Here is a 24,221-nt window from a genome sequence, read left to right as displayed (position 1 = left end):
GCAGAACCGCTGTTCGTGGCTCTGCATATCCACAGGTGTCTTCTGTGAGTACTAATGGGTTAAAACCCACGGACCCGTGGTTCCTAGACGGCCACAAGTGACTGTGGAGGTCACTTTTGGCCGCCATTTTGTCTAAAAGAGAGAGTCAAAGACAGCAGGAGCCATTTTGTGGCTCATTTCCAGGGGGGTAAAAAACCAGATTTCCCCCCATGATTTTTCGTGGTTTTGGGGGCCATTTTGCCCTTTAGGGATCATGTGTGGGCATAGAGGGGACCCACAGAGCACCGCACAGTAGGTTTGGGGCTGTTTGTGGACTTTTTTCCTCCATTGTGTAGCCTAAACCCCCCCCCCCAGCCCTAATTACTCGTTACTCACGGTTCCGTTACTCACGGTAATAGGCGAGGAACGGAACCCCCAGCAAGTAACGAGGTTCTCCTGTATAGCTTCTAATGTTGGTCAGGAGCTGCAAAGGGATCATTTAACTTAATACATAGATTATATGTATTATAATATACAGCTCTTCAACCAAGGTTGATCCCTAAAATAGCTAAAAACTAAAATCTACAAAAAGGTATGATGTATGTCGCTATGGGGCAGATGATGACCAAGTAAAGGTTCCAGGCTCTCTCTTCTAAAAGGACAGCACAGAAGGAGCTGTTCTCCTTCAGGATTTGGGCTAGGCAAAAGAAAATGCTCCTTTGCCCAATGCATAATTAACTTGGGGCTGGCTGGATTCAAGGGTGAGTTGAGGGCAAAGATGTCAACACACATAGTGGTTTTAAAGGTTGGTTCAAGAAGAGGCTGGTCTTAGCTTGAATGGTCCCTTTTGCTAAGCAGGGTCTGCCTTAGTTTGCATTTTGGTGGGTGATTACATGTGAGCATTGTAAGATAGGATAGATCACTTGCATGCAGAAGGTGAAGGTCCCAGATTTGATCCCCTGCAGCATCCCCAGGTAGGGCTGAGAGAGACTCCTGCCTGCAGGCTTGGAGAAGCCGCTGCCAGTCAGTGTAGACAATACTGTGTTAGATGGACCAAGGGTCTGACTCGGTAGAAGGCAGCTTTCTATGTTCCTAAGAAATATCCAGTAATCATGGAACACTGGTAGGTCCCAGTTTTTGTTGGTGGTGCCTCCACCCTGTGGTGGACCTCTTAAATCCCACCCCAGCACTGCACTTTTCAGCCCCACGTGCCCAGACATCACCTGTGAAGAGTAGCCAAAATCATGAGGGTCTGGCAGCCAGGAGCAGAAAGTGAGCAGTACATCCAAATGAAGTTGAGATTTCCCAGCCGTGCCAGATATTGCACAGCCCTCTTGATGAAGGGCTGCGTTTATTTCAAGAAAGGGGAGGAGGTGATATAACAAATGGCATTTGATATGGAACCTATTAAAGATCAGAGAACCCACCACGTTGCATGTTTCTTAAACTTATATTCCACAGCCTCATCTTATGAAAGTAATACCTGAGCCATGCAGCCTTGTCTTTGGTGGAGGTGTGTGTGTGTGTGTTCACTTATATGTATGGATGAAAACAAACGAGAGATGAGAATCTCACACCAGATGGGCAGAACAAGCAGGCCAAACTCAACACACACACACACACACACACCCCGGTTTGCAGATAATATTCTCTCCAATGTGCTCTTTGTGCAGGAGAAGGTTCTGGTGGTTTTGTGCTGCTATTGTTGAGACAGCGTCCTTTGCTGCTGTGTGAAACACGGGAAATTTCCGTGTCCCAGGCCTGAATGGCATTAATCCGTAGCTGGACTCCTGCCAGGGTTTGGGTTGCCTGGGCCCTAAAAAAGCCTGCTAGCACCCAGGAATGCCAAATGGGTTTTGCACTCTCTCTCACTCTCTCTCTCTCTCTCTCTCAATCAAGCAATCCCTGTTAAACTGTTGCTGTTACAATTTGCATTTGGTTTGCAAATCGTTCTTTTCCTCACCTCCACATGTCTTTCTTTTCAGTGGGGCTGGTGCTGGGTCGTGCCCCACATAACCCGATGTGCCTCCCAGGGCCGTGCTTAAATCGCCTGGCCATGCCATTTGCAGGGCTGCTTTGGAGCAGTCCTAGAGCAGGCCTCTTGAGAGCTTGATCAATGGCACGCTTTGTCGGGGGAAATGAACTATCAAATGTGCCATTACCCAAGCGGGTTGGGATGCTCGGTGCTCCGATCCTTTTATGTGATGCTTATTGAAGGTCGAGCTCCAGGAGGGGAGAGAGCTGGCTTCCCTTGGGTTGGGACCATGTGAGTGACTGTCAGTGGGAGGTTTCAGCCGAGAGGGGGACGTGTTTCTGTCTCTCTCGGACTCTGGGTTGCCCAATGAAATTGCCCGGCAGTGGCTCCTGGGCAGACCCAAGAAAATCCTCCTCCGCCCGATGCATCATTTAACTTCCAGGATCAGCTGCCGCTGGGTGTGGCGGCGGCCGTGGGCTTTAAAAAGAACCTCGGACAAAAGAGTAAAGGCGGTGAGGAGCCTCCCTGTTCAGAGGCAGTATACCGCTGCAGGCTAGTTTCTGGCGGGCAGAAGAGGGAGACGACTCCTGGCTTCAGGCCCCGCTTGTTGGCTTCCTGGAGGCGTCTGGCTGAGACAATCCTCTGGTCTGGTCCCAATGGGAAGCTCTTCACATTTCTAGTGCGCTCAGCGCAAGGCTGTTGGCCCTGAGGCTTTCATAAAGGTGCCAGACATGGGAAACTGCTGTTAGTAAATGGAGGGCACCAAGACTGGATTCACGTGGCCCCTGAAAACCTGCCTGGTTAAATTTGTGTGGCCCTTCCATCCATATGGGTCCCCGTGGCAGGGGAGCAACAGCAGGAGAGAGGGCATGCCCTCACCTCTTGCCTGTGGGCTTCTCTGAGGCATCTAAGAGAACGTCTTCTTCATTATGAACCCCACCGCCCATTGAGATAATCAGGGGAGGTCCGTCTGCAGTTGTCACCAGCTCGTCTGGTGGCTACTCGGACGGGGCCTTCTCCGTTGCTGCCCCGAGGCTTTGGAATGCAGCTCCCTAGTGAAATAAAGAGCCTCCCCATCTCTGATATCTTTTTTTAAAGTCCTTAAAGACGCATTTCTTCACCCAGGCTTTTAACTGATAGTGTTTTGATTGTTTTAACGTTGTTTTTTAGCATATTGTTAAAATTTTAAATTGTGTTTTGAATTTCTTGCTTTTAAGTTTTTTGTTTTGTTTTTGCTTTTTGTTTTTTATTATTTATTTATTTATTTAGCACATTTTTATACCGCCCTAACCCAAGGTCTCAGGGCGGTTCACAACAATTTAAAACAAATAATAAACAATCAAAAGTTAAAAAAATTAAAAGTTAAAAAGTTAAAAGTTTTTGGTTTTGTTTTTTAATTAATGTTTTACTTTTTAATCTTCTTGTAAACCGCCCAGAGACGTAGGTTTGGGGGCGGTGTATCTGGCGGGCCAGTGTGTGAAAGAGGATGCTGGGCTGGATGGGTTTGGGGCCTGACCCATGCATCAGTCAACAGGATGCCTTCCCCTGCCCCACGTTGTTTCTTCCAGGGGGACAGCAGCATCCGCTACTTTGAGATCACGGACGAGTCTCCGTACGTGCACTACCTCAACACCTTCAGCAGCAAAGAGCCGCAGAGAGGGATGGGCTTCATGCCAAAGAGGGGCCTGGATGTGAACAAGTGTGAGATCGCCAGGTAATGGGGGACCCCCGTGGGCACGGCTCAGTCTGTGGTCATACAGACCGGCCGCTTGGCATCTTAGGACCCTGAGTTCCGAAGCCTGCTTGCTCTTAACGTTGCAACATTTCCCCCACGGGTCCCCTGCTTCTGCTGTGACGCGTCACAGTGACCGCATTTCCTAATCTTTCCCCAAGCCCTTGATGCTTTTTTTCTATCCCCACCTAGACCTCTCCCCCAACCCCTTCCTTAAAACCTCTTCACTTCTGTCTTTTTCCAACCACCTTTTCGTCCCATTTGCTGCTTTTACATAGCACGAAATTGCCTTGGGAGAATTCTGTTTTAGGCCGCCATGGAGTCCGTTTGGGGATGCATGAAACTGTGCTTGCAAGCTTCGCCAAGTCACTTCCTGCGTTTGCGGAGAGAGAAGAGAGCTGGTCTTGTGGTAGCAAGCATGACTTGTCCTGTTAGCTAAGCAGGGTCTGCCCTGGTTGCATATGAAAGCGAGACTAGCAGTGTGAGCACTGGAAGAGATTCCCCTCAGGGGATGGAGCCGCTCTGGGAAGAGCAGAAGGTTCCAAGTTCCCTCCCTGGCGGCTTCTCCCAGATAGGGCTGAGAGAGATTCCTGCCTGCAGCCTTGGAGAAGCCGCTGCCAGTCTGTGAAGACAATACTGAGTGAGACAGACCAATGGTCTGACTCAGTATATGGCAGTTTCCTATGTTCCTAAGCTGAATCTCTGGGCAGATGGGAGAATGAAGCGAAGCTTCTTCATGGTCAGATCATGGAGCCTGGTATTGCCTCTCACTTCATCTTAGGCCCACACACTGATGCTCTTGTGATCTCATGAGTCATTAGTCAAGCTCTTGTGTGGAGAGGTGATGATGCAGTGAAGGTCTTGACGTCTGTATCATACCTTGTGGAGGGAGACACCAACAGTAGCCTTCAGTTCCAGCTCGTTTCTCTGCTCCTTGATCTAGTTGTTTTGAGATCTCTAGGGGGATAAGAAATTAACCCAAGACTTTGAGTTAAACGTGCCAAGTTCTTTGTTTCGTTCTCTCTCTCCAAAGATTCTTCAAACTTCACGAGCGAAAGTGTGAGCCCATCATCATGACCGTCCCTCGGAAGGTGAGTGTCAGACACCTTTTTAAACCCGTGATAGCTGCGTGTCTTGCTTTCCGCTGTTGAGTCCTCTCACCACTTTGGGCCTGGTGTCTTTCCTTGCAGTCTGACCTCTTCCAAGACGATCTGTATCCGGATACGGCCGGACCGGAAGCTGCCCTGGAGGCGGAGGAGTGGTTTGAGGGAAAGAATGCCGACCCCATCGTCATCTCCTTGAAGCACGGATACATTCCCGGGAAAAACAGGGATCTCAAGGTGGTGAAGAAGAACATCTTGGACAACAAGCTGGCAGCGAACAAGAAGAGCGATCTCATTAGTGCCCCAAAGAAAGCAGCAGAGACCTCAAATCCTGTGAGTAACTAGCACTCAGTGGCTGGGGTCTACCATGAACGCATCTCCCCTAGTGGGTGCCTAGAGCATAGAATGCCCAACCTTCAGAAGCAGCTTTGAGAGTGACTTTCAACCATGTTTGAGAACAGTTGGAAATATAGCGAGTGGGAAGTATAAAATAAATAAAGATCCAGTCAAACACACAAACTATACAGTAGCAACTTCTAACTAGATTCATATGGGAGTAAATGGCTAGGAGAGGAGAGCTGGTCTTGTGGTAGTCAACATGACTGGTCCCCTTAGCTAAGCAGGGTCCACCCTGGTTGCATTTGAATGGGAGACTAGAAGTGTGAGCACTGGAAGAGATTCCTCTCAAGGGGATGGAGCCACTCTGGGAAGAGCAGGGAAGAGCCTGATCCAGCAGGGCTGTTCTTATGTTTTTATTTACCGGGGACTTCTACATACAGCAGGCTTTACTGCAAGTTTCCTGGGAGGTTTTACTGTGAACTCAAAGTTGTCCCCAAAAAACTGACGCAAAAAGTGGATTTTCTTTTACCCCGGATCTAAATGGGCTACACTCTAAAGTGCAGTGAAAAACCCAAATTGTGTGTGAACTGCTCCCCGATAACTTGCAGGGACTTTGGGGTAATCTGGCCGACATGTGAACACACCCATTCCAGTGTTCCCTCTAATAGGGGTTCTCAGCTGTTGTGGACGACAACTCCCAGAATCCCCAAGCAAAATCCATTGCAGCTGGGGATTTTGGGAGGTGTAGTCCACAACAGCTGGGAATCCCTGTTAGAGGGAACACTGACCCCCTCTATTCTGGAGGAGATGCGAGTTAAAGGGCTTTAAAAGCCCTGTCTGAAAAACTTCCTGGGTAAATTAAAAAATAAAATACATTGGAACAGAGGAAGCTGCCATATACTGAGTCAGACCATTGGTCTATCTAGCTCAGTATTGTCTTCACAGACTGGCAGTGGCATCTCCAAAGTTGCAGGCAGGAATCTCTCTCAGCCCTGTCTTGGAGATGCTGCCAGGGAGGGAACTGGGAACCTAGATGCTCTTCCCAGAGCAGCTCCATCCCCTGAGGGGAATCTCTTACTGGGGCAGCAGTCAGGATGCCACAGTTGATAAAGCTCTCCTTTTCTGCTTGCCTCTTGCCTTCCTTTCAAAGACATCAGGTACCCAGAAATGGGCCTCCAACAATGATCTTCACTTTTGGACACGTTCATATGGGAGTAGATCCATCCCTAGGGTACCTGCATCTCAGAGCGTCTAGAGTGGCACAGGGTCCTTGGAAGTGTGAACCCCCAGCCGCTTGTACTCTGAGCAGGAATTGCAGCCCTGGGCCATCTTCGCTTGCTCATTGCAAGGCATGCTCTACAAACGCATTTCTTGTGATTGACATTTAGCAGCAGAGGTGATCTCTGTGGCAATGCGGCCCGGTTTCCCTTCTGGGTTGAGAATGCAGCTCCTTCTGGTAAGGCTGGACTCCCTGAGGAGCAAAGAGGCACCTTTAAAAATGTGGGATTCCCTTACATTTAGCAAGGGGAGAGCAACTGACCCTATCCAACCCCAGCACAGCATCCCTCCAGTTATTAGATAGATAGATAGATAGATAGATAGATAGATAGATAGATAGATAGATAGATAGATAGATAGATAGATGTTTCTTTTTAGATTGTGAGCTCTTTGGCATCAGGCAACCATCTTATTATTTTTCTATGTAACCCACTTTGAAAACTTTGGTTTAAGAGTGAGTGTGTGTGTGTATGAATGAATATTCATAAGCGGTTGGACAGAGAGCTTTTTGCCACCCCGCTGTCATACTTTGGGGAACAAGGTTACGTGGCATGCTTTTGGTTGGGGTTTTTTCTGAGCAGGATTCTTTCTTTCCATTGTTTCTGCATTCACCGTCTCTCTCTCTCTCTCTTCTGTTCCAGCAAAACGAAGTCAAATTGGATGAAATTTTGAAAGAGCTGAAATCTCTAAAAGACACAATCACCCATCAAGACGAGCGCATTTCCAAGTTAGAACACCAGATGGCGAAGATTGCCGTCTGAGAACCGAGCAGGGGAGGGGGAGGAAGCAGAACTCAAGCTGTGGGGCTGGAGGGGGGCACTGCTGTTCTAGAAGATAGTCCTCCCCCCCGCGCCGACGCCGGCTCAGCACCGCCTCTTGACCACTTGACGCCAGGTCCAGCCGGGACTTTCGTTCTCCTCCTAAATTCCCGGGCATCAGCAGACACCGATGACCATTTGAAGCCAAGCCTTTTTAGCAAAAGATTTTATTTCCTGATGTTTTAACGTGACCTTGTGGCTGTTTCGAACCTGCTGCTTTTGCAACCTGTTTCCACGTGTTATTAAATCGGTTTTAAAAAGCCAACCATTCCAGTGAAGAGCCCAGGTATCTGTTGAGCCTCCTAGGATTCGGGACCAAAATGACATTTTGCCTTTTCAAACTTCCTTTTTAAAACAAGCGAAACAAAAACACTTTGAAGTTGCCAAAATCAAAACGTAGGGGGGTGGTTCCTCTTTCCCACTCCCTTTTTACCATTTTGCAGTATTTTGTTTCCATAACTGAAAGGAACATCATCCTGTGTGTATTTGTGCTGTTTAAAGAACAACTGTTTTGTATACGCCTTGTATCTTGGAACAGCTGGGGTCATCATCCCACTGCCGTGTGAAGCTGGCTGACCTTTTCTCCATGCCTGCCAGTTCCCTCACCTTCAAGGGTTCAGAGAGAAGTGGTCCAATCACTCCCCCACACCCTGCCGTTATAGGGATCAAGTGCTTTCTTCTTTCTCCAGAGCCATCTATTGGAAGTCAGTGTTCCCATTATTCAAACATGTTGTGCTTCGGCTGAATCTTGTCAACAATTGGCATGTGGTGGTTGCCGATTTCTGGGTCTGTGTGTCGGGGTTTTGTTTTGATTTTTTTGATTTTTGCAGAGGCTAGTTCTATTTATCACCCAGATGTCAGGTTTGGAGGGTCTGAAGCATTCAGGGCACATGTCCGGCCACCAGATTTTACACAATGCTTGGAAACACGGTGGGATTATTCTCCACATTTCTTCCCATTGGTATAGAGCTCACAGCTGTGATTTTATCCATAAACCTGGGATTCCTCATCTTGGGCATTAAATAAGGAGTTTGGAAAAGGACCTCTTCCGTTGCTTGAGAAATTCCCAGTTACAGGTCAACTATCAAAGCAAGAGCTGAGGGATGTGTGTCGGATTTTGAATGCAGGCAACAAATCTTTGATGATGATGCTCAGTCTGCATTTGAGAGAGAACTTGCTTGGACTGAGAACATAACAGCCATGCTGGATCAGGCCCAAGGAGGCCTATCTAGTCCAGCATCCTGTCTCACACAGTGTCCCCCCAGATGCCTCCAAGAAGCCCACAGGCAAGACCTGAGGGCATGCCTTCTCTCCTGCTGTTGCTCCCTTATTTAGAGGCAGTGTACCTCTGAGGCTGGAGGTGGCCGATAGCCCTCAGACTAGGAGCCATTGATAGACTTGTCCTCCATGAATTTAAGCCCTTAAAGCCATCCATGCTGTTGGCTGTCACCACATCTTGTGGCAGAGAATTCCATAGGTTGATTATGCGTTGTTTGAAAAAGTGGTTTTTTGTTGGGTCGGTCCTAAATTTCTGGCATTCGGTTTCATGGGATGACCCCTGTTTGTATGTGAAAGGGAGCAAACTAACTTTCTATCCACTCTCTCCACACCGTGCAGGATTTTATAGACCTCTATCATGTCTCCCCGCAGTCTTCTTTTTTCTAAAGTAAAAAGCCCCAAGTGTCGTAGCCTTGCCTAATAAGAAAGGTGCTCTATGCCCCTGGTCATCTTGGTTGCCTTCTTCTGCACCTTCTCCAATTCTATAATGTCCTTTTTGAGGTATGGTGACCAGTATTCCAAATATGTTCGCACCATAGTAAAGGGGCATTATAATATGAGCATTTTTATTTTCAGGCCTCTTCCTAATGATCCCTAGCATGGCATTTGCCTTTTTCACAGCTGCCACGTACTGAGTCGACACTTTGAGATGTCCACCACAGCCCCAAGATCTCCTGGTCAATCACCGACAGCTCAGACCCCATCAGCGTATATGTGAAGTTGGTGTGTTTTGCCCCAATGTGCATCACTTTACACTTGCCAACACTGAACCGCATCTGCCATTTTGTCGCCCACTCCCCAGTTTGGAGAGATCCTTTTGGACCTCCTCGCAATCTGTTTTGGATTTCACTATCCTAAACCGTTTGGGTGTCATCTGCAAGTTTGGCCACCTCCCTGCTCACCCCATCCTCTAGATAATGTATGAATAAATTAAAAGGCACTGATCCCAGTACAGATTAGAGAAGTTGGACTAGGGTAACCAACTTTAGAGAGCCAGATGTCTGGCTCCTTGAATGACTCGATCCCTGCTAAACTGTTTGCTGTAGTACCGCCCTCTGGCCATTTTCAGTGGTGGCACTGTAGAGGCATCAGGCCAAGAGCAAGTCACCAAAGGCAGTAAGACACCTGGGTCGCTCTACCCAGAATTCCACATCTGGACCTCTGATATCTTACACTAAGATCAGCCACAATCTCTCTTGCAGCCCCAGCAGAATTCCACTTCTGGCGAGAAAAGAACTTTAATGAAAATAAGCTGCACCCGCCCTTGAGCTTACAAGAGCGGCAAGATTCTTACCTGCCCCTCAAAGGAGTTTCTTACCTTTAGTACACAATGGATAAAAATCAGGAAAATGCCCACTTCCTCCGTGCCAAATTGCCAACAGTTTAGGATGGGTGCTATAGCAGAAGAGGCTTTTCATAAGCTCACTCTCTGAAGTCTGTGAGAATCCAAAGGAGCTCTTTTTGGCTTGGAGAGGTGAGGGCTGTCTCTTCCTTTTCTTCTTGCTGCATTACTCTGTAATGCAGACATGAGGCTTCTCCGGGCCAGAAAGACACATTCTAACCCCAAAGCCAGGTTTTCTTGCCAAATTCCACACACCATGCTAGTACGTACCAGTCTTTTCCAGTCAGACTGTACCCAGAGATCACCTCTCCCCTTTCTCGGGTGCCAGTTGAGGGTGAAGCACTTGCTGTTTGTGGAGAAGGAGGCTGTACTGGGGATGGCATACAATCCATGACTAGCAGGAACGGGCCCTGGGGGTCCTATATCGTCCTCCCCCGGCAGTTTGCAAAGATCGCCGAGCCATCAAATTGGAAAGGACACCTGGGGAAATCCTGAGTCTGGAAGAACCCTTAACATTGGGACAGCTGATGAGGTTGAAAGGCTCTTGGTTATAGGAAATACAAAAAGTGTACATATTTTGGTTCTTTTTCTTTCTCTGTTTTACACATACACACGCCTTCTTCGGATGTCTAAAAAAAGCCCCAACGGCCTTGCTTTTGAATGCGGCGATTTGATGCTGCTTCATTTGGGTTTTGGGTTTTGTTTTAAAAACCATGCTGTCGTCTTTTGCTCCAGGAACTTGGATTTCTAAGGTGATCGGTTTTTGTTTTTCTCTTTCGATTGCATGTCCAAAACTTTGCAGTCAGGATTCCGTGCCGTGCAGGAGGGGAAATTAGATGGCGGGGGACCGATAGGAGGAGTCTTGCTGAGAATGTTGCTGGAGGGACGTGTGTATGTGCACATCGGAGAACAAGATCAGAGAGTCCAGAAGCAGTCGCTTCTATAAGCTGTGAGTGGGAAAGCAGTGCCAGGCCCACTGTGGGTGAATTCTGGCCTGGCGGGAGAATCAGGAGTCAGAGCAGGTTCTGGGTTGGGGTACCTGGCTGTTTGGTGTATCGGTTTCACTAGGTGGCCAGAAAAGAGGCACGGAGCTCTTTCGGACGGAATGAGTGCTCCGTCCCAGGCGGAGAGCTGGTCTTGTGGTAGCAAGCATGACTTGTCCCCTTAGCTAAGCAGGGTCCACCTTGGTTGCATATGAATGGGAGACTAGAAGTGTGAGCATTGCAAGAGATTCTCCTTAGGGGATGGAGCTGCTCTGGGAAGAGCAGAAGGTTCCCAGTTCCCTCCCTGGCAGCATCTCCAAGACAGGGCTGAGAGAGATTCCTGCCTGCAACCTTGGAGAAGCTGCTGCCAGTCTGTGAAGACAGTACTGAGCTAGAGAGACCAATGGTCTGACTCAGTATATGGCAGCTTCCTAAGTTCCTAGGCCCTGTCCTCCCCCCCCCCCCATTACTGTTTCAATTTACATGTGCTTCAGTATTATGTTCTGGAGTCCTCTGTGTTTTAAATCAGTAGGGGAATTCCCCCCCCCCTTTTGAAATTCCAGATCCAATAACTCCCCAACAGCTGCCTCGTTGCCCTGCCCAAACAGCACTGGCTTTCATTAGCGTGGTGGGTTTTTGTGTTTTGTCCTTTGGGGAAACGGTGTTTCGTTTTAAAGGGAGGAGGGTGGGAGAGGCCGCCTTGGATGCCGGCTCTGTGCTTGTGTTTTATTTAAAAGGACTGGCGATGCCTAACCAGACTCACGCCGAGGAGTCAGTGCCCGCTGATTCTTGCTCGCTGTGACGTCCCCACAAGATCCAGCCGCGCGCACATGTACGCAAAGAGACGCGCTCTTATAGAGCGGTCGTGGTGTTCTGTCCAGATATTTGCTTCCAGTTTCAGAGATTAAAAGCAAAATCATTGATTACCAAAAAAAAAAAAAAAAGCGCACCCCGAAACCATGCTGCATTGTGGTTGTCTTTATTCTCCATCAGGAAACACACACGTTTGGGTCCAGGGCCTGGGAAGCCGCCGCGCCTCCCACGTTTGCTTGGAAGCAGGGGGACCTCATCCTTGTAAAGTGGCAGGTCCTTCCTCGCCCTGAAGGACTTGCAGTCTCCAACCTGCCCCAGGGAAGAGGGCAGAGGAAAGGGAGGGAAGGAGCCGGTTGGGTTGGGTTGGGCTGTTGCTCTGGATGGCAGTACTGCATTGTCAGGAAACTGCTGCTCAGTAGCTGAAGATGAGCGTCTGAAGCTGCCACCTCCTGGGTCAGACCCATGGTCCACTGAATTCAGTCCTCTTCACTCTCCGACATCACATTCGGGCTTCTCTCCAAGGTTTCAGGCCGGGGTCTTTCCCAGCCTTACCGGGATGTTTTTCACACCCAGCTTTTAGTTTGCATCTCCTCCGGATATGTGTGCATTCATGTATCGGCCAGATTGTCCCCGAAGTCCCTGTGAACGATCGGCAAGCACTCCACACATGATTCGGGTTTTAAAATTGCACGTTAAGAGTGTGGTCCGATTTATGTCCGAGGTAGGAAAAAAATCCACTTTTTGCGTCGGTGTTTTGGGGCAACTTCGAACTCGCTGTAAAGCCTGGCAATAAACCGGCTGACCGAGAAAGCTCCAGGGAAGCTAAAAGGAAGTCTAGGAAGAGGAGATGATAGAAAGAAAAATAGATAAGGCCCAATTAGCAACAATTCCATGACGACCCCAAGGAGACCGCCCAATGAGGGCCAGCACCGTACAAAGCAATGTTATATTGACCCAGACGCATCTTGGCTCCAAAATGAGCTTACTTTCTGGGGTGCAGAGATTAATGTTCCCTCTAATTCATCTGCGTACGGAATGAGTTTTATTCTGGGTGGCAATATCAAGGTTTTGTGTGCACATTTGCATTCAGAGTGCGGGCTTCATGATTCAACCTGAGGGGGACCTAAAATTAAATGAGCAGACATCAAAAAATGTGTGTGCATGTGCACACATGCGCACATTTTAGGGAATACTGGTGTAGATTAAGAGACTGGCAGAGAGAGTGCCAGGTGCCAACTGAAAATGCTGTCAGGCGATCGGGCCAGTCTACAGGAAGATAAGATCCTTGGGGTGCCTTATGCTTTGTATGTCTTGATGGTATACTCTGGACAGTCTGCAATTCTCCAGTGGTTTTTGGGAGTAACGGCTCGCATTAATGAGCCAGTGGGGCCCAAACCAGGCAGCTGGGGTTGCTCTTCTCTCTCCCACCCTGTCCGAGAGCTGCACTGCCTGCAGGCTGGCTACTCATCAGGTAGAGCCAGCTCTACCTGATGAATGGCCAGCCTGCAGGCAGCGCAGCTCTCGGGCGGGGTGGGAGAGAGAAGAGCAACCCGAGATGCTTCCTTTGATGTCCTCCCCCCCCCGGCTCGTTTGCACAAACAACCACTAGTTGTTGGACTACAACTCCCATCATCCCCAGCTGCAATGTTAGGAAACAAGGGGGTACGTACTGGATCACCCTTGAGCTTTTCCAGACTGCCAGCTTTACTTCAGTGGCAAGCAGCTTAACTTATATAAAGCACCTTAATGGGCATATAAACTTTAAAAAGCCAATATCAAAGTAAATCTGGGCCGTTCGCATTGCTGCTGCCACCACCCCCTACTTCCCCGCCGCCACCTCTGTGAGATACTCCGTTATTCCTAATAGGCTTTCCAAGGGATTCCCAAATAATTTTTTTTTGTTAAGGGATTGGGGAAATCCTTGGAATGCCTATTAGGAACAACAGAGTATCCCACCAAAGCATTTTTAAAAGTGCTACCATTTTATGATGCAGATAGGGATGCCTTAAGAGCCAAGAAAAGGTGAATTAATGCCTCTGGTGGTATGAACGGCATCTTGCTGCCGTCATCCTGAAGTTGCCCTCAGCTCCTCCTTAGTATGAATGATGCAGCCCGCCCCTAAGCATTGGGAAACTGGCTTAGATCTCTCTCTGAGAAATCCTCCACCTCCCCAGGAAAAAGAACATTTTGTTCTGCCCTGGTCTTTTCCGTCACCCACCAAGATACCAGTTTCCAGAGCAACCACCTCTGGACTGTCGACCGACACAGTCACAGACAAGAATCTGTTTCGCAACGTTTTTCGCAGCCACTTCCTCTCTTGCTTCTGCAACGGAGTGACTGGATACGTCCCACATGAAATTAAATGCAACGCCCCCCGCCCCCGGCTCCTCCTCCAAGCCCTCGGTGCTCTCTGCAAAGCCCATTCAGAGAAAAGGTTGTCAGCTGGATCTTGCAATGAAGCCTGTTCAGCATTGAAGTTCTGCATCAGTGTCAAAATGCTTGGTTTGGCCAGAAGACCCATATGTGGCTTGGATTTGTCATTTCGAAGCTGTGGTCCTAGGAAGGGGGTCAAGTCCAGAGGGCTGCCAGGTGGGGATCTGTCAACAAGGTCTCTGGTGCAAGAGCCAGTCTTGTGGCAGCAGGCATGAATTGCCCCCTTTGCTAAGCAGGGCTTGCATTGATCTGCATTTGGATGGGTGACTGCATGTGGGCCCCTTCTGCTGTAAGACATCAGGGCAATAGATCCGTGGTAGAGTATCTGCTTTGCATTCAGAAGACGCCAGGTTCAACCCCTGGCGGCTTTCCCAGACAGCAGGCTTCAGCGCTCGCAGGGACTTTGGGGTAAATTTGGCTGATACATGAACGCACCCCCTCCGTTCTGAAGGAGAAGTGAGCTAAAAGCCGGGTGAGAAAAACTTCCTGGCAATCAAGGGCCATTTCCTTCCAGTCTGCAGGCATTCAAATTAATAACTATAAACAAGTCCTGGGTGCTCTCCAGAGTACACCCTAGAAGAGCAGTAAGATGCTTCAGCTTGGCAGGATGGTATTGAAAACAAGCCCCAGAATCTCAAACTCCTACAACAGGGAGATACAGCTATTTTTCCACAGCGGAATTGCAGCGTGGTAGCACTAAATTGCAAAGATCAAATCTGAAGTAAGGCATCGGAAATGTGAACGGCCCCTTGCTGTCAGCACAGGGACTACGGTGTCATGACACAGGAATCACGGAATCACACTGAGCAGCTCTGTAGTCACAACACTGGAAGTGCGGAATCACACTGAGCAGATCTGTAGTCATAATCCTGGAAGTATGGAATCACTCTGAGCAGATCCGTAGTCACGACACAGGACGCATGGAATCACACTGAGCAGATCTGTAATCACAACACTGGACATACAGACTCACACTGAGCATATCTGTAGTGACACTGGGGTAAGGGTTAACCTGGAAAGCACCCTAATGGTGTTCCCTTATTTTGTGATGGCAAATTCAGAACCCCTTTTAAAAATGCGGGCCAGCCTCAGGCCAGGCATGCTCGAAGGATCCTGGGCAAAGCCTCCTTAGGGCCCCGTGGTGGCCACTCCTCTCTGCGTTGACACTCTCACACACACTTTATTCCGCCCCCCTCTGCCTCAAGAGGAAGCTGCATCATGCACATTCTCCAAAACCACACACGGCTCCCCTTCCGACATTGCCTTTCCTCCTTATGTGGCCCAGCAGCTGTGGGCTTCCTCTTCTGTCCTGTAGCAGGTAAGATGAGAAACTGGGGAGAGGCTGCATCTGCGTGTGGGCGCTGCTTCTCTTTTCTGGAGAAACTGTGGTCCGAGTGGCGTGCACTGAGCGCTGTGTCTGTCCCACCCAGTCTGCTTCCTGTGTGGCTGCCAGCCTGTGCCTGCGACGGAGGGCCATTCGTGTCTGTGCTGGACTCTCCTGCGACCTGGGTATGTAGCTTTCAGGATGGGAAGGGTCTGCAGCTTGTGTGTGAGTGTCTGTGTGTGTGCCTGTGCTGATCCAGATGGGCTTTAAGGTTTGGGTAGCAGCACCCTCAAAAGAAATACTACTAAAAAAAAAGAGGCACCTTTCAAAGTGTTGATACTCTTGTTTTTATCGGGGGGAGAGCAACTTTCCCTATCCGACCCCAGCACAGCATCCTCCTGTGGCTGTTGCTGGGGTCACCTTAGAGTTCCCAGCCACGCCTCCCCAGAATTTCGGGTTTCACCTGGATTTTAAGCATCTCACCCAGATTGCTTAGCCCTCCCAGATTTGCCTGGATTTCAGCTTTCATTCCGCACAACAACACTACTACTACTACCTTGTAGAAGCGGAGTTATGGAGCAAAACATGCAGTCACTATTCTGCTCAAACATTATTTTCAAGCCCTTTTACATTATATGCAAATTAGGCACCCGGATTTGGAAAGCCAGAATATGGCAACCCTAAAAAGGTGAAATGTGCCATCAAGTCTATTTCGACTCCTGGCGCCCACAGAGCCGAACTGCCAACCTTCTTTTTGTTAGTCAAGCATTTCCCCGCTGCGCTACTTAAGGTGACTTTGTGGCAACCCTAGTCTATCTTCTATTTTAAGAACATAAGATCAGCAGAGGCGTATCTAGGGGAAATAGCGCCTAGGGCAAACACTGAAATTGCACCCCCTGTCCAAGCATCTGACACCCATCTTTCAGATAACTTTACCATCATATCAGCTGAAAAATACAAGTCAAGCTTGTTAATCTTTTAATATTTCAAAAACTATTTAGCAGTGGACTTAGCCAGACCAAAAAATGCTGGAAAACTCCAATTTTCAGTATGCAGGGACTCATGAAATACCCAAATACTATGTGGAGGTGTACTTGGAAAACTAAACAGAAGTGCCTGTCTAATTCTCTACTATGCATTGTAGCATCACTATTACATAAGCTTTAGAAATAAATCAAGAATTTGGCTTTTCCCAGATACTCTGAAAATAATTAAAGGATATGCAGAGTAAACTGTATCACTGCTTGGAATATATTCTAGTCTTTCAGAAAGACAGTTAAAATGAGAGAAAGAGAGCAAGAAACTCCCAATGGGCCTTAATATTAAGGATTTCACACTGATTCAAAGACAAACTCACCATTAATAGCCATATTATTAAGACATTACATTCAACTCACTTATCACAAGAAGCAAAGTAAGAGCAAATGAATACAATCCTAGCTCATAAGCGTCAGCTCAGTATTCACAGGCCCTGATTCTCTGTACATAGTGCCAATCAGAATACATGTACAGTGTCTTATATTATATTATATTATATTATATTATATTATATTATATTAATTATATTATTTTTACCTGTAGCCCCTTTGGGGGGCTTCCTAAAGGCTGGGGTTTTTTGCAAAGGTTCCCCCTCACCCCACTGGCCTCTAGGGCCTCCCAGGGACCATTTGAGCATGTGCGGTAGCCATTTTTAAAAATAATCTTTTTTTTTTTTTAAAGGCCACTGAAAACAAAATGGCCACTGCACATGCTCAGATGGCCTCTGCAAGGCCTGGCATGACCTAGGGCCTCACAGAGGCCATTTGAGCATGCACAGTGGCCATTTTGTTTTCGGCAGCCTTTTTTTTTTTAATTTTACAAAATGGAGCCCCCCTTCAAGTGGCGCCCGGGGCACGTGCCCTGCCTGCCCTACCCTAGATACGCCCCTGAAGATCAGGCCCAAGGCCCATCTAAGTCCAGCATCCTGTTTCACACAGTGGCCCACCAGATGCCCCTGGGGAGCCCACAGGCAAGAGTTATGTACATGCCCTCTCTCCTACTGTTGCTCCCCTGCAACTGGGATTGTGAGGCATCCTGCCTCTGAGGCTGGAGCTGGCCCACAGCCACCAGACTAGTAGCCATTGATAGATCTGTCCTCCATGAATCTGTCCGAGACCAAATCAAGCCAACCAAGCTGGTGGCCATCACCACATCCTGTGGCTCAGATAATTTTGTGGAAAGGTACTTCCTTTTATGGACATTAAATTTCCTGGGTTTCATGGGATGACCACTACATCGGGTGTTGTGAGAGTGGGGGGGGGGACTCTCCCGGTCCACTCTCTCTTTTAGATTGGGTTCATCCATCAAATGATATCTTTATTTTATTTATTTATTTGATTTATATACCACCCTTCCAAAAATGGCTCAGACAGGGCACTACCATATTTATTATTTTTCTAGGTGAACTGCTTTGAGCACTTTTATGGGAGAGCAGTATATATTCACAGTAGTAGCTGCAGCAATCCTCACAGCTTTCTTCCACATCTGCCCTTCTCTGACACCTTGAGTGGTGCAGTGGGGAAATGCTTGACTAGCAAGCCAGAAGTTGCCGGTTCGAATCCCCGCTGGTATGTTTCCCAGACTATGGGAAACTCCTATATCGGGCCGCAGTGATATTTAATTTTTTTAAAAAAATTTACATTTTATATCCTGTTCTTCCTCCAAGGAGTCCAGGGTGGTGTACTACATACTTAAGTTTCTCCTCACAACAACCCTGTGAAGTAGGTTAGGCTGAGAGAGAAGTGAGTGGCCCAGAGTCACCCAGCAAGTATCATGAGGCTGAATGGGGATTTGAACTCGGGTCTCCCCAGTCCTAGTCCAGCACTCTAACCACTACACCACGCTGAAGATGCTGAAAGGCATCATCTAATACTGTGTGGGAGGAGGCAATGGTAAACCCTTCCTGTATTCTACCAAAGATAACCACAGGGCTCTGTGGGCACCAGGCGTCGAAATCGACATGATAGCACACCTTACCTTTTACCTGACACTCAAAGGTCTCATAGGAACCCCCAGAAGACTCCTTTGCTGCCCTCCCTTCATCAAACTCACCCCCCTCCTCACCTCTCTTCTCCTTTCACATCCCTTTAAATTTAAGTAAATTTAAGTACTTCCATGTTTCTTCCCCATTCTTGGAAGATGTCACTGATTTCCTCCTCTTCTCCCTTGCCTTGCTTTCCCCCACCACCTTTGTGATCATGGACAGTGTTAGACTGGAAACTGCTTGCGGGCAGGGACCTCTCCCTCTCACCAAGTGCCACGGTGCACAAGAGAACTTGCTCTCCGGAATCTGTTTGGTGAAGGGGGGGGGGGAAACAATCTTATCTTGGGTTGCGTTCAGTGAAGATAAGTACCTGTCTGTGGTTAGCTGGCCTGCCTATCCTGTCAACATCTTTTTCTGCCGTTTCCGACCCAAGAAAGACGCTCTCTTCACAGGAAGCTCCCAGAGGCCTTACCCCAGAAGGTGTGTCTCTTGTCCAGCTCTAGGCATGCATCAATACTGGTGTTTCTGCTCTTGAAATGTGGGGCCACGGAAACAACCAGGATGGGGTACCGCTTTCTAGAGGCTTCTGGCAAGAAACCAGATCTTGAAGGTGTGCCAAGATCTTGATACCGTTTCTGCTGGAACACCCCAGTGAAAGAGTCCTGGCAGCTGCCGATACAGGCTTGTAGGTGGGCGGGGAAAAATGCCTCTAGATTTTGGTCGTTCGAGGGAGAATCTTATTTATTTATTTGTATTTAACATATTTGTATACCGGCCAAAACTTAAGTCTCTGGGCGCTTTACAATAAAACAATACAAATTACAACAAATAAAAAGATTAAAAAACAGAATAATTCTAAAATTTAAAACAATGTTAAAGCTATTAAAATAAACAATTAAAACAGTATCTAATTAAAAGCCTGGGTGGATAAATGCATCTTGACTGCCTTTTAAAAAGTTGTCAGAGATGGGGAGGCTCTTATTTCAACCAGGGACGCATTCCACAGCCACAGAATAAACCCCAAATCAGTTTGAGATTATTACATGATCCCACCTGGATTATGGGAATCCCATTTTCGCAGGCCATATGCTCTTGTATTTCTCTCTCTCTCTTTTTTAATTGTGACTTACGATTTAGAGATTACTCCTTTTGTTTTTAGATATCCAAATAATTCTGATGAGTTCTATATAGACTTACTTCTTTCTGATAATCACACTGATGTTTCGCATCAGCTAGCCAGATTCTGTACAGCTGCAACTTAGATCCACACTTTGTGGGTCAGAAATGGCTAATTTAGTTTTTCCCCCTGTATGTATATAGAATAACATATTTTTAGTTTCTATCTGTGTGTGTGTGTATATATACACACACATACATACATATATGTATATTGAATATACATATATGCATATATATATATTACATATTTTTACCATATGTGTGTGTATCTGTATATTGTGTGTGTGTGTGTGTGTGTGTGTGTGTGTGTGTGTGTGTGTGTATGGCTTTGCCCTTGCAGTGTAGGTACAGCAGAACCAATAACCCACATCCTATTATATATATTGTGTTAGAGAGATCTTTGTAATTCTCTCCTTGCTCCCTTTTTAATCGGGCCAGGCCTATCTGACGAATATTATGTATGTTTTCTTCTTTCTGACCAGGACTCTGATATTTCACATAAAGTAGCTAAATTTTGTAGCGGGCAAAATTAATCACGAATTAATTTCCAAAGTAATACAAGTCTTGGTATGGTATGTATATTATTTTACAGAAGCCCTTAGGAGGAAGTAACTTAACAATGGTTGTATTTACTTTGTATCCTGGAGAGAATCTATCTATGTGGTCGCTAAGAGTTGACACCAACTTGACGGCACTTAATCAATCAATCAATCAATCAATCAATCAATCAATACTTGGTATGTTATGTGGTGTTAAGTTCTTGCTGGCCGGTGGCTATAATAAAGATGATGATTGATGATGATGCTCCAGCTGTTAGACTATAGTGCCCGTCATTCCCAGCTGCAGAGCCGTGACTGTGGATGATGGGAGTTGTAGTCCAACAGCTGGACAGCCTCAGGTTGGCCGCCTAGGAGAAATTAATGCTGGGAAAACAGGAACATGCAGGGTGTGTTACAGTTTGCCCCACCATTTCTAAGGTACAATTAAACAATAGTGTGGTGTGTAATGGTTAGAGTTTCAGACTTGGACCATGGATTCGTTCATGCATGAAGCACTCCAGGTGACCTTGGGCAGTCTCTCTTGGCCTAGCCCGCCTCACAGGGTTGTTTTGAGGGTAACATGGGGGTTGATGGGAAACAGGCACGCCACTTTGTGTCTGTTCGTTAGTGAGAACACATGTGGAAATTTGAGGGGCTGTGAAGGCTTCTCACTCATAGCAGCCATTTTGAGATGCAGGAGGAAGTGTGTGAACAAGCATTAATGTGTCTGCTTGGCCTTCTTTCCCACCCATTTCAGGCAAAATGGCACCTCTCTTGCCCTGCCTGTTGATGCTTCTTTCCGACCTTCTCCTCACTGATGGATACCAGTTCCCAACCTTAAAACTCCTTTCCCAAGATGGCGCCTCTGGAGAGAATGTGGAGGCACATCGTCTTGGGGTCCATTCGGAGAACCGCTTGGCTACCCCTGGACAGTGGGAGTGGAAGACTGGAGAAGACACAGGTCGTGAGTTCTCTCCATTATTGCCCCGCAGAAAGAGGGATGATCGGATGGTGATTACATCACAGACCATTGTGGAACAGCTCAAGACAGCCTTCACTCAGCTGCTCAGGAATGACTCTGTTACTGAAGAACTGCGTGTGGTGAGCGAAACGGCCAAGCCAACGCTGTGGACAGTGAATGAAACGACTAAACTAATGCCGCACGAGGTGAACGAAACGACGGAGCCGACACGGTGGATGGTGAACAAAACGACTGAGCCAACGCTGCATGAAGTGAATGAAACGACTGAGCCGACGCTGTGGACAGTGAATGAAACGACTGAGCCGACGCTGCACGAGCTGGACGAAACAACTGAGCCGACGCTGCACGAGCTGGACGAGACGACTGAGCCGACGCTGCACGAGCTGGACGAGACGACTGAGCCGACGCTGCACGAGCTGGACGAGACGACTGAGCCGACGCTGCACGAGCTGGACGAGACGACTGAGCCGACGCTGCACGAGCTGGACGAGCCGACTGAGCCGACGCTGCACGAGCTGGACGAGACGACTGAGCCGACGCTGCACGAGCTGGACGAGACGACTGAGCCGACGCTGCACGAGCTGGACGAGACAACCGAACCAGGGTCAGTTGAAACTGACACTTCAACTGCTGCCACAGCAACTTTTGGAGGAGACTTTGTCCATGGCTTTAAAGCAAAGGGAGAAAAATCAACAACAGCCAACCCCGGGGTCCCAACAGTCAGCACTGTTGGAATGAAATGGGTGAAACCATCCCCAGAGACATCTTCCACTGGCCCTGCTGCCATCTTGGTTGGGAAATGCTTACTGGCCATTTTTCTCTTGGCCCTTGTTGCCGCCATCTTCATTGTTTCAACCGCTGTCCTTGCCACTCTGCTCTGGCGCCAGAGACGGGCCTACAGACTGAACCTGCACAACCCGAGGGAGATGGTGTGCATCTCGTCCTTGCTGGCCGCTGAAGAGGCGGACGAGGCGGGAGGGCAGCCTCGCCGGGTCCGGAGGCTGAAGTTGCCGGGAGAGAATGGATCCGAGGTGGAGATGGACCGCCTGACTCTAAATAGTTTCCTGCCCGACCATTAGCACCCATGCCGATGGTACTGGCGAATATCCTGGGTGCCGTTGTCGATGTCATCTTTCTAGAACTTGTAATTCAAAACATCTTCCGGGATGATCAACTCACTCTAGGTAGGGTTGCCAACCCTCAAGACTGATCCGGAGTCTCTAGGCATCAGCATCAATCTCTTGAAAGCAACCCAGTAGGTTTTAAGAGCCGGATATTGTGAGAAAGTTTTGGGGTGGGGAATTGGGGAAAAGATCTCCAGGAACAGCTTCATTCAGAGTTGGCAACCCTCGCTAGACTGTGTGTTAAAAGCAACTCGGTGGGACTTTTCTAGGGCCTCTTTTAATGCCCTCCCGTCAGATATAAAAAACATACCGATTCTGGGATGTTTCTGCCCTGGCGGTTGATCAGGGGAGATTGAAACAGTTGGCCACCTTCTTCTTTGTTGTGTTTTTAATTGCAATTTGTGCCATAAATGAAATCTGCCCATACGAAAGGATCTCCCAGGCCGATCTGATGCATTCTATATCCGGGTTCTTTTAGCAGACAAATCTAGTCACTTTTCGTATAATGTCGCAAAATTCTGTATATCAGCCTCTAGATCACACCATGTCATTGTAGCTCTTCCCTAAAAGGGAAGCATTCTAGATTTTAAAAGGAAAAAAAATATCTCTGGCTGCTGCATCTATTGTACGGGAGTTTTATTACTGAATTATTTTAGGGGTGTGTGGGATGGGCTGGGAAACACTCCTGCCTGCAACCTGGGAGAAGCCGCTGCCAGTCAGTGCAGACAATACTGAACTAGATGGACCAAGGGTCGGACTCAGGCCGCAGTTCCCTATGTTCCTAAGACCAGAAGAATGGCAATAAATGTCTGGAATAGCAAGAGCTGCACAGGATTTCCATGTAGACCGCCAAGGGCTTTGTGTCCTTGCCGACACTCTGGAGGGGAAAACGTACCGTAAATGTAACGCAAATCCCACCGGTTCGAGGGATTCAAGATGGATTGGCTACAAAGACCTCCTCATACATAACAATTAAAAGTTGATTAAAACGGAAAGTGTATGAAGGGGAAGAAGTTGCTTGGCACACAGAAGTCCTGACCGCAGGGCACCTCGCAGCAGAAACGAAAAAGCCCCCGTGTTGTCAGACCGGGAGCAGAAGTGGTCTTGTCTCCCTCCTCCATCTCTGTGGGCTTTGGCCTCTTTTCCAGGATCTCGGCCTTCTTCTGCCGGCCTCCTTTCTTGCTCCTCTCTGGTCCCCTTCTTCCCTTCCCTGCCTCCTCCTTTTTGTCACCTGCTTTCTCCCCTCCTTCCTCCCGTGGGTTTCGGCCTCTCTTGAAGACGTCAGCGGTGAAAATCCTTGTGGCTTCCTAGGACCTCCCTGGTCTTTGCGAAGGCTGGGAGTCCGTGTCGCCCCCGGCACGGCATGGAGAGCCAGGCTTGTGGTGTAGGCATTGGCCGTCCTCTGCTAAGCAGGGTTTGCTGTGGTTTGCATTTGGAGGGGCGACGGCGTGTGATATTCCCCTTAGGGGATGGGGCCATAGCTCAGTGGCAGAGCATCGGCTTGCATGCCAGAGGTCACAGGTTCCTTTCCAGGCTGGCAGCATCTCCAGGACGTTTTGCACACCTTAGTTTGCGGCTCTTCCGGAATGGAGGGTGGGCTTAACCCCGAAATCCCTGCAAGCGATCGGGGAGCACTTCACACACAATTTGGGTTTTTCATAATGCGTTAGAGTGTAGCCCGATTTATATCCGGGGTTTAAAAAATCCACTTTTTGCATCTTTTTTTGGTGTGGGGAGGAGCTTTGAACTCGCAGTAAAGCCTCGCAGAAAACCTGGTCTGATGTGCTAAAGCCTGCTGTCCGGAAAAGCTCCAGGCCAGCTGGGAAAGACCTCTCAGCCTGAAACCGGAGAGAGCTGCTGCCAGTCAGTGTAGACAGCACTGAGCAAGATGGCCCAAGGGCTGGACTCAGTAGAAGGCAGCTTCCTACGTTCCAGTGGGGGGGGGCACTGCTGTTGGACTAAAACTCCCATCATCCCA

The 24,221-nt window shown here is 48.2% G+C and overlaps 2 protein-coding genes across 6 annotated transcripts in view; both read left to right on the top strand.

Moving 5' to 3' along the window:
* CORO1C (coronin 1C) overlaps nucleotides 1-10,419 on the top strand; it is a 62,653-nt gene extending 52,234 nt beyond the window's left edge. For all 5 annotated transcript variants that reach the window (XM_053279906.1, XM_053279909.1, XM_053279910.1 and 2 more), the window contains exons 8-11: nucleotides 3,523-3,668; nucleotides 4,720-4,777; nucleotides 4,877-5,122; nucleotides 7,048-10,419. In XM_053279906.1, the coding sequence (XP_053135881.1) occupies nucleotides 3,523-3,668; nucleotides 4,720-4,777; nucleotides 4,877-5,122; nucleotides 7,048-7,167 (570 nt within the window). In that variant the 3' untranslated portion in view covers nucleotides 7,168-10,419. The remainder of the gene's footprint in view (nucleotides 1-3,522; nucleotides 3,669-4,719; nucleotides 4,778-4,876; nucleotides 5,123-7,047) is intronic.
* Nucleotides 10,420-14,269: 3,850 nt separating this feature from the next.
* Nucleotides 14,270-22,860, top strand: SELPLG (selectin P ligand). Its single transcript, XM_053279905.1, has 2 exons — nucleotides 14,270-15,582; nucleotides 20,895-22,860. The coding sequence occupies exon 2, from the start codon at nucleotides 20,900-20,902 to the stop codon at nucleotides 22,196-22,198; it is 1,299 nt and encodes a 432-aa protein (XP_053135880.1). The 5' UTR covers nucleotides 14,270-15,582; nucleotides 20,895-20,899; the 3' UTR covers nucleotides 22,199-22,860.
* The last annotated feature ends 1,361 nt before the right edge of the window (nucleotides 22,861-24,221 follow it).

Source organism: Hemicordylus capensis, chromosome 15 (assembly GCF_027244095.1).
Source record: "Hemicordylus capensis ecotype Gifberg chromosome 15, rHemCap1.1.pri, whole genome shotgun sequence".
NCBI lineage: Eukaryota > Metazoa > Chordata > Lepidosauria > Squamata > Cordylidae > Hemicordylus > Hemicordylus capensis.
Note: the sequence above shows the minus strand (reverse complement) of the source record. Positions and strands in the feature narration are given on the sequence as shown.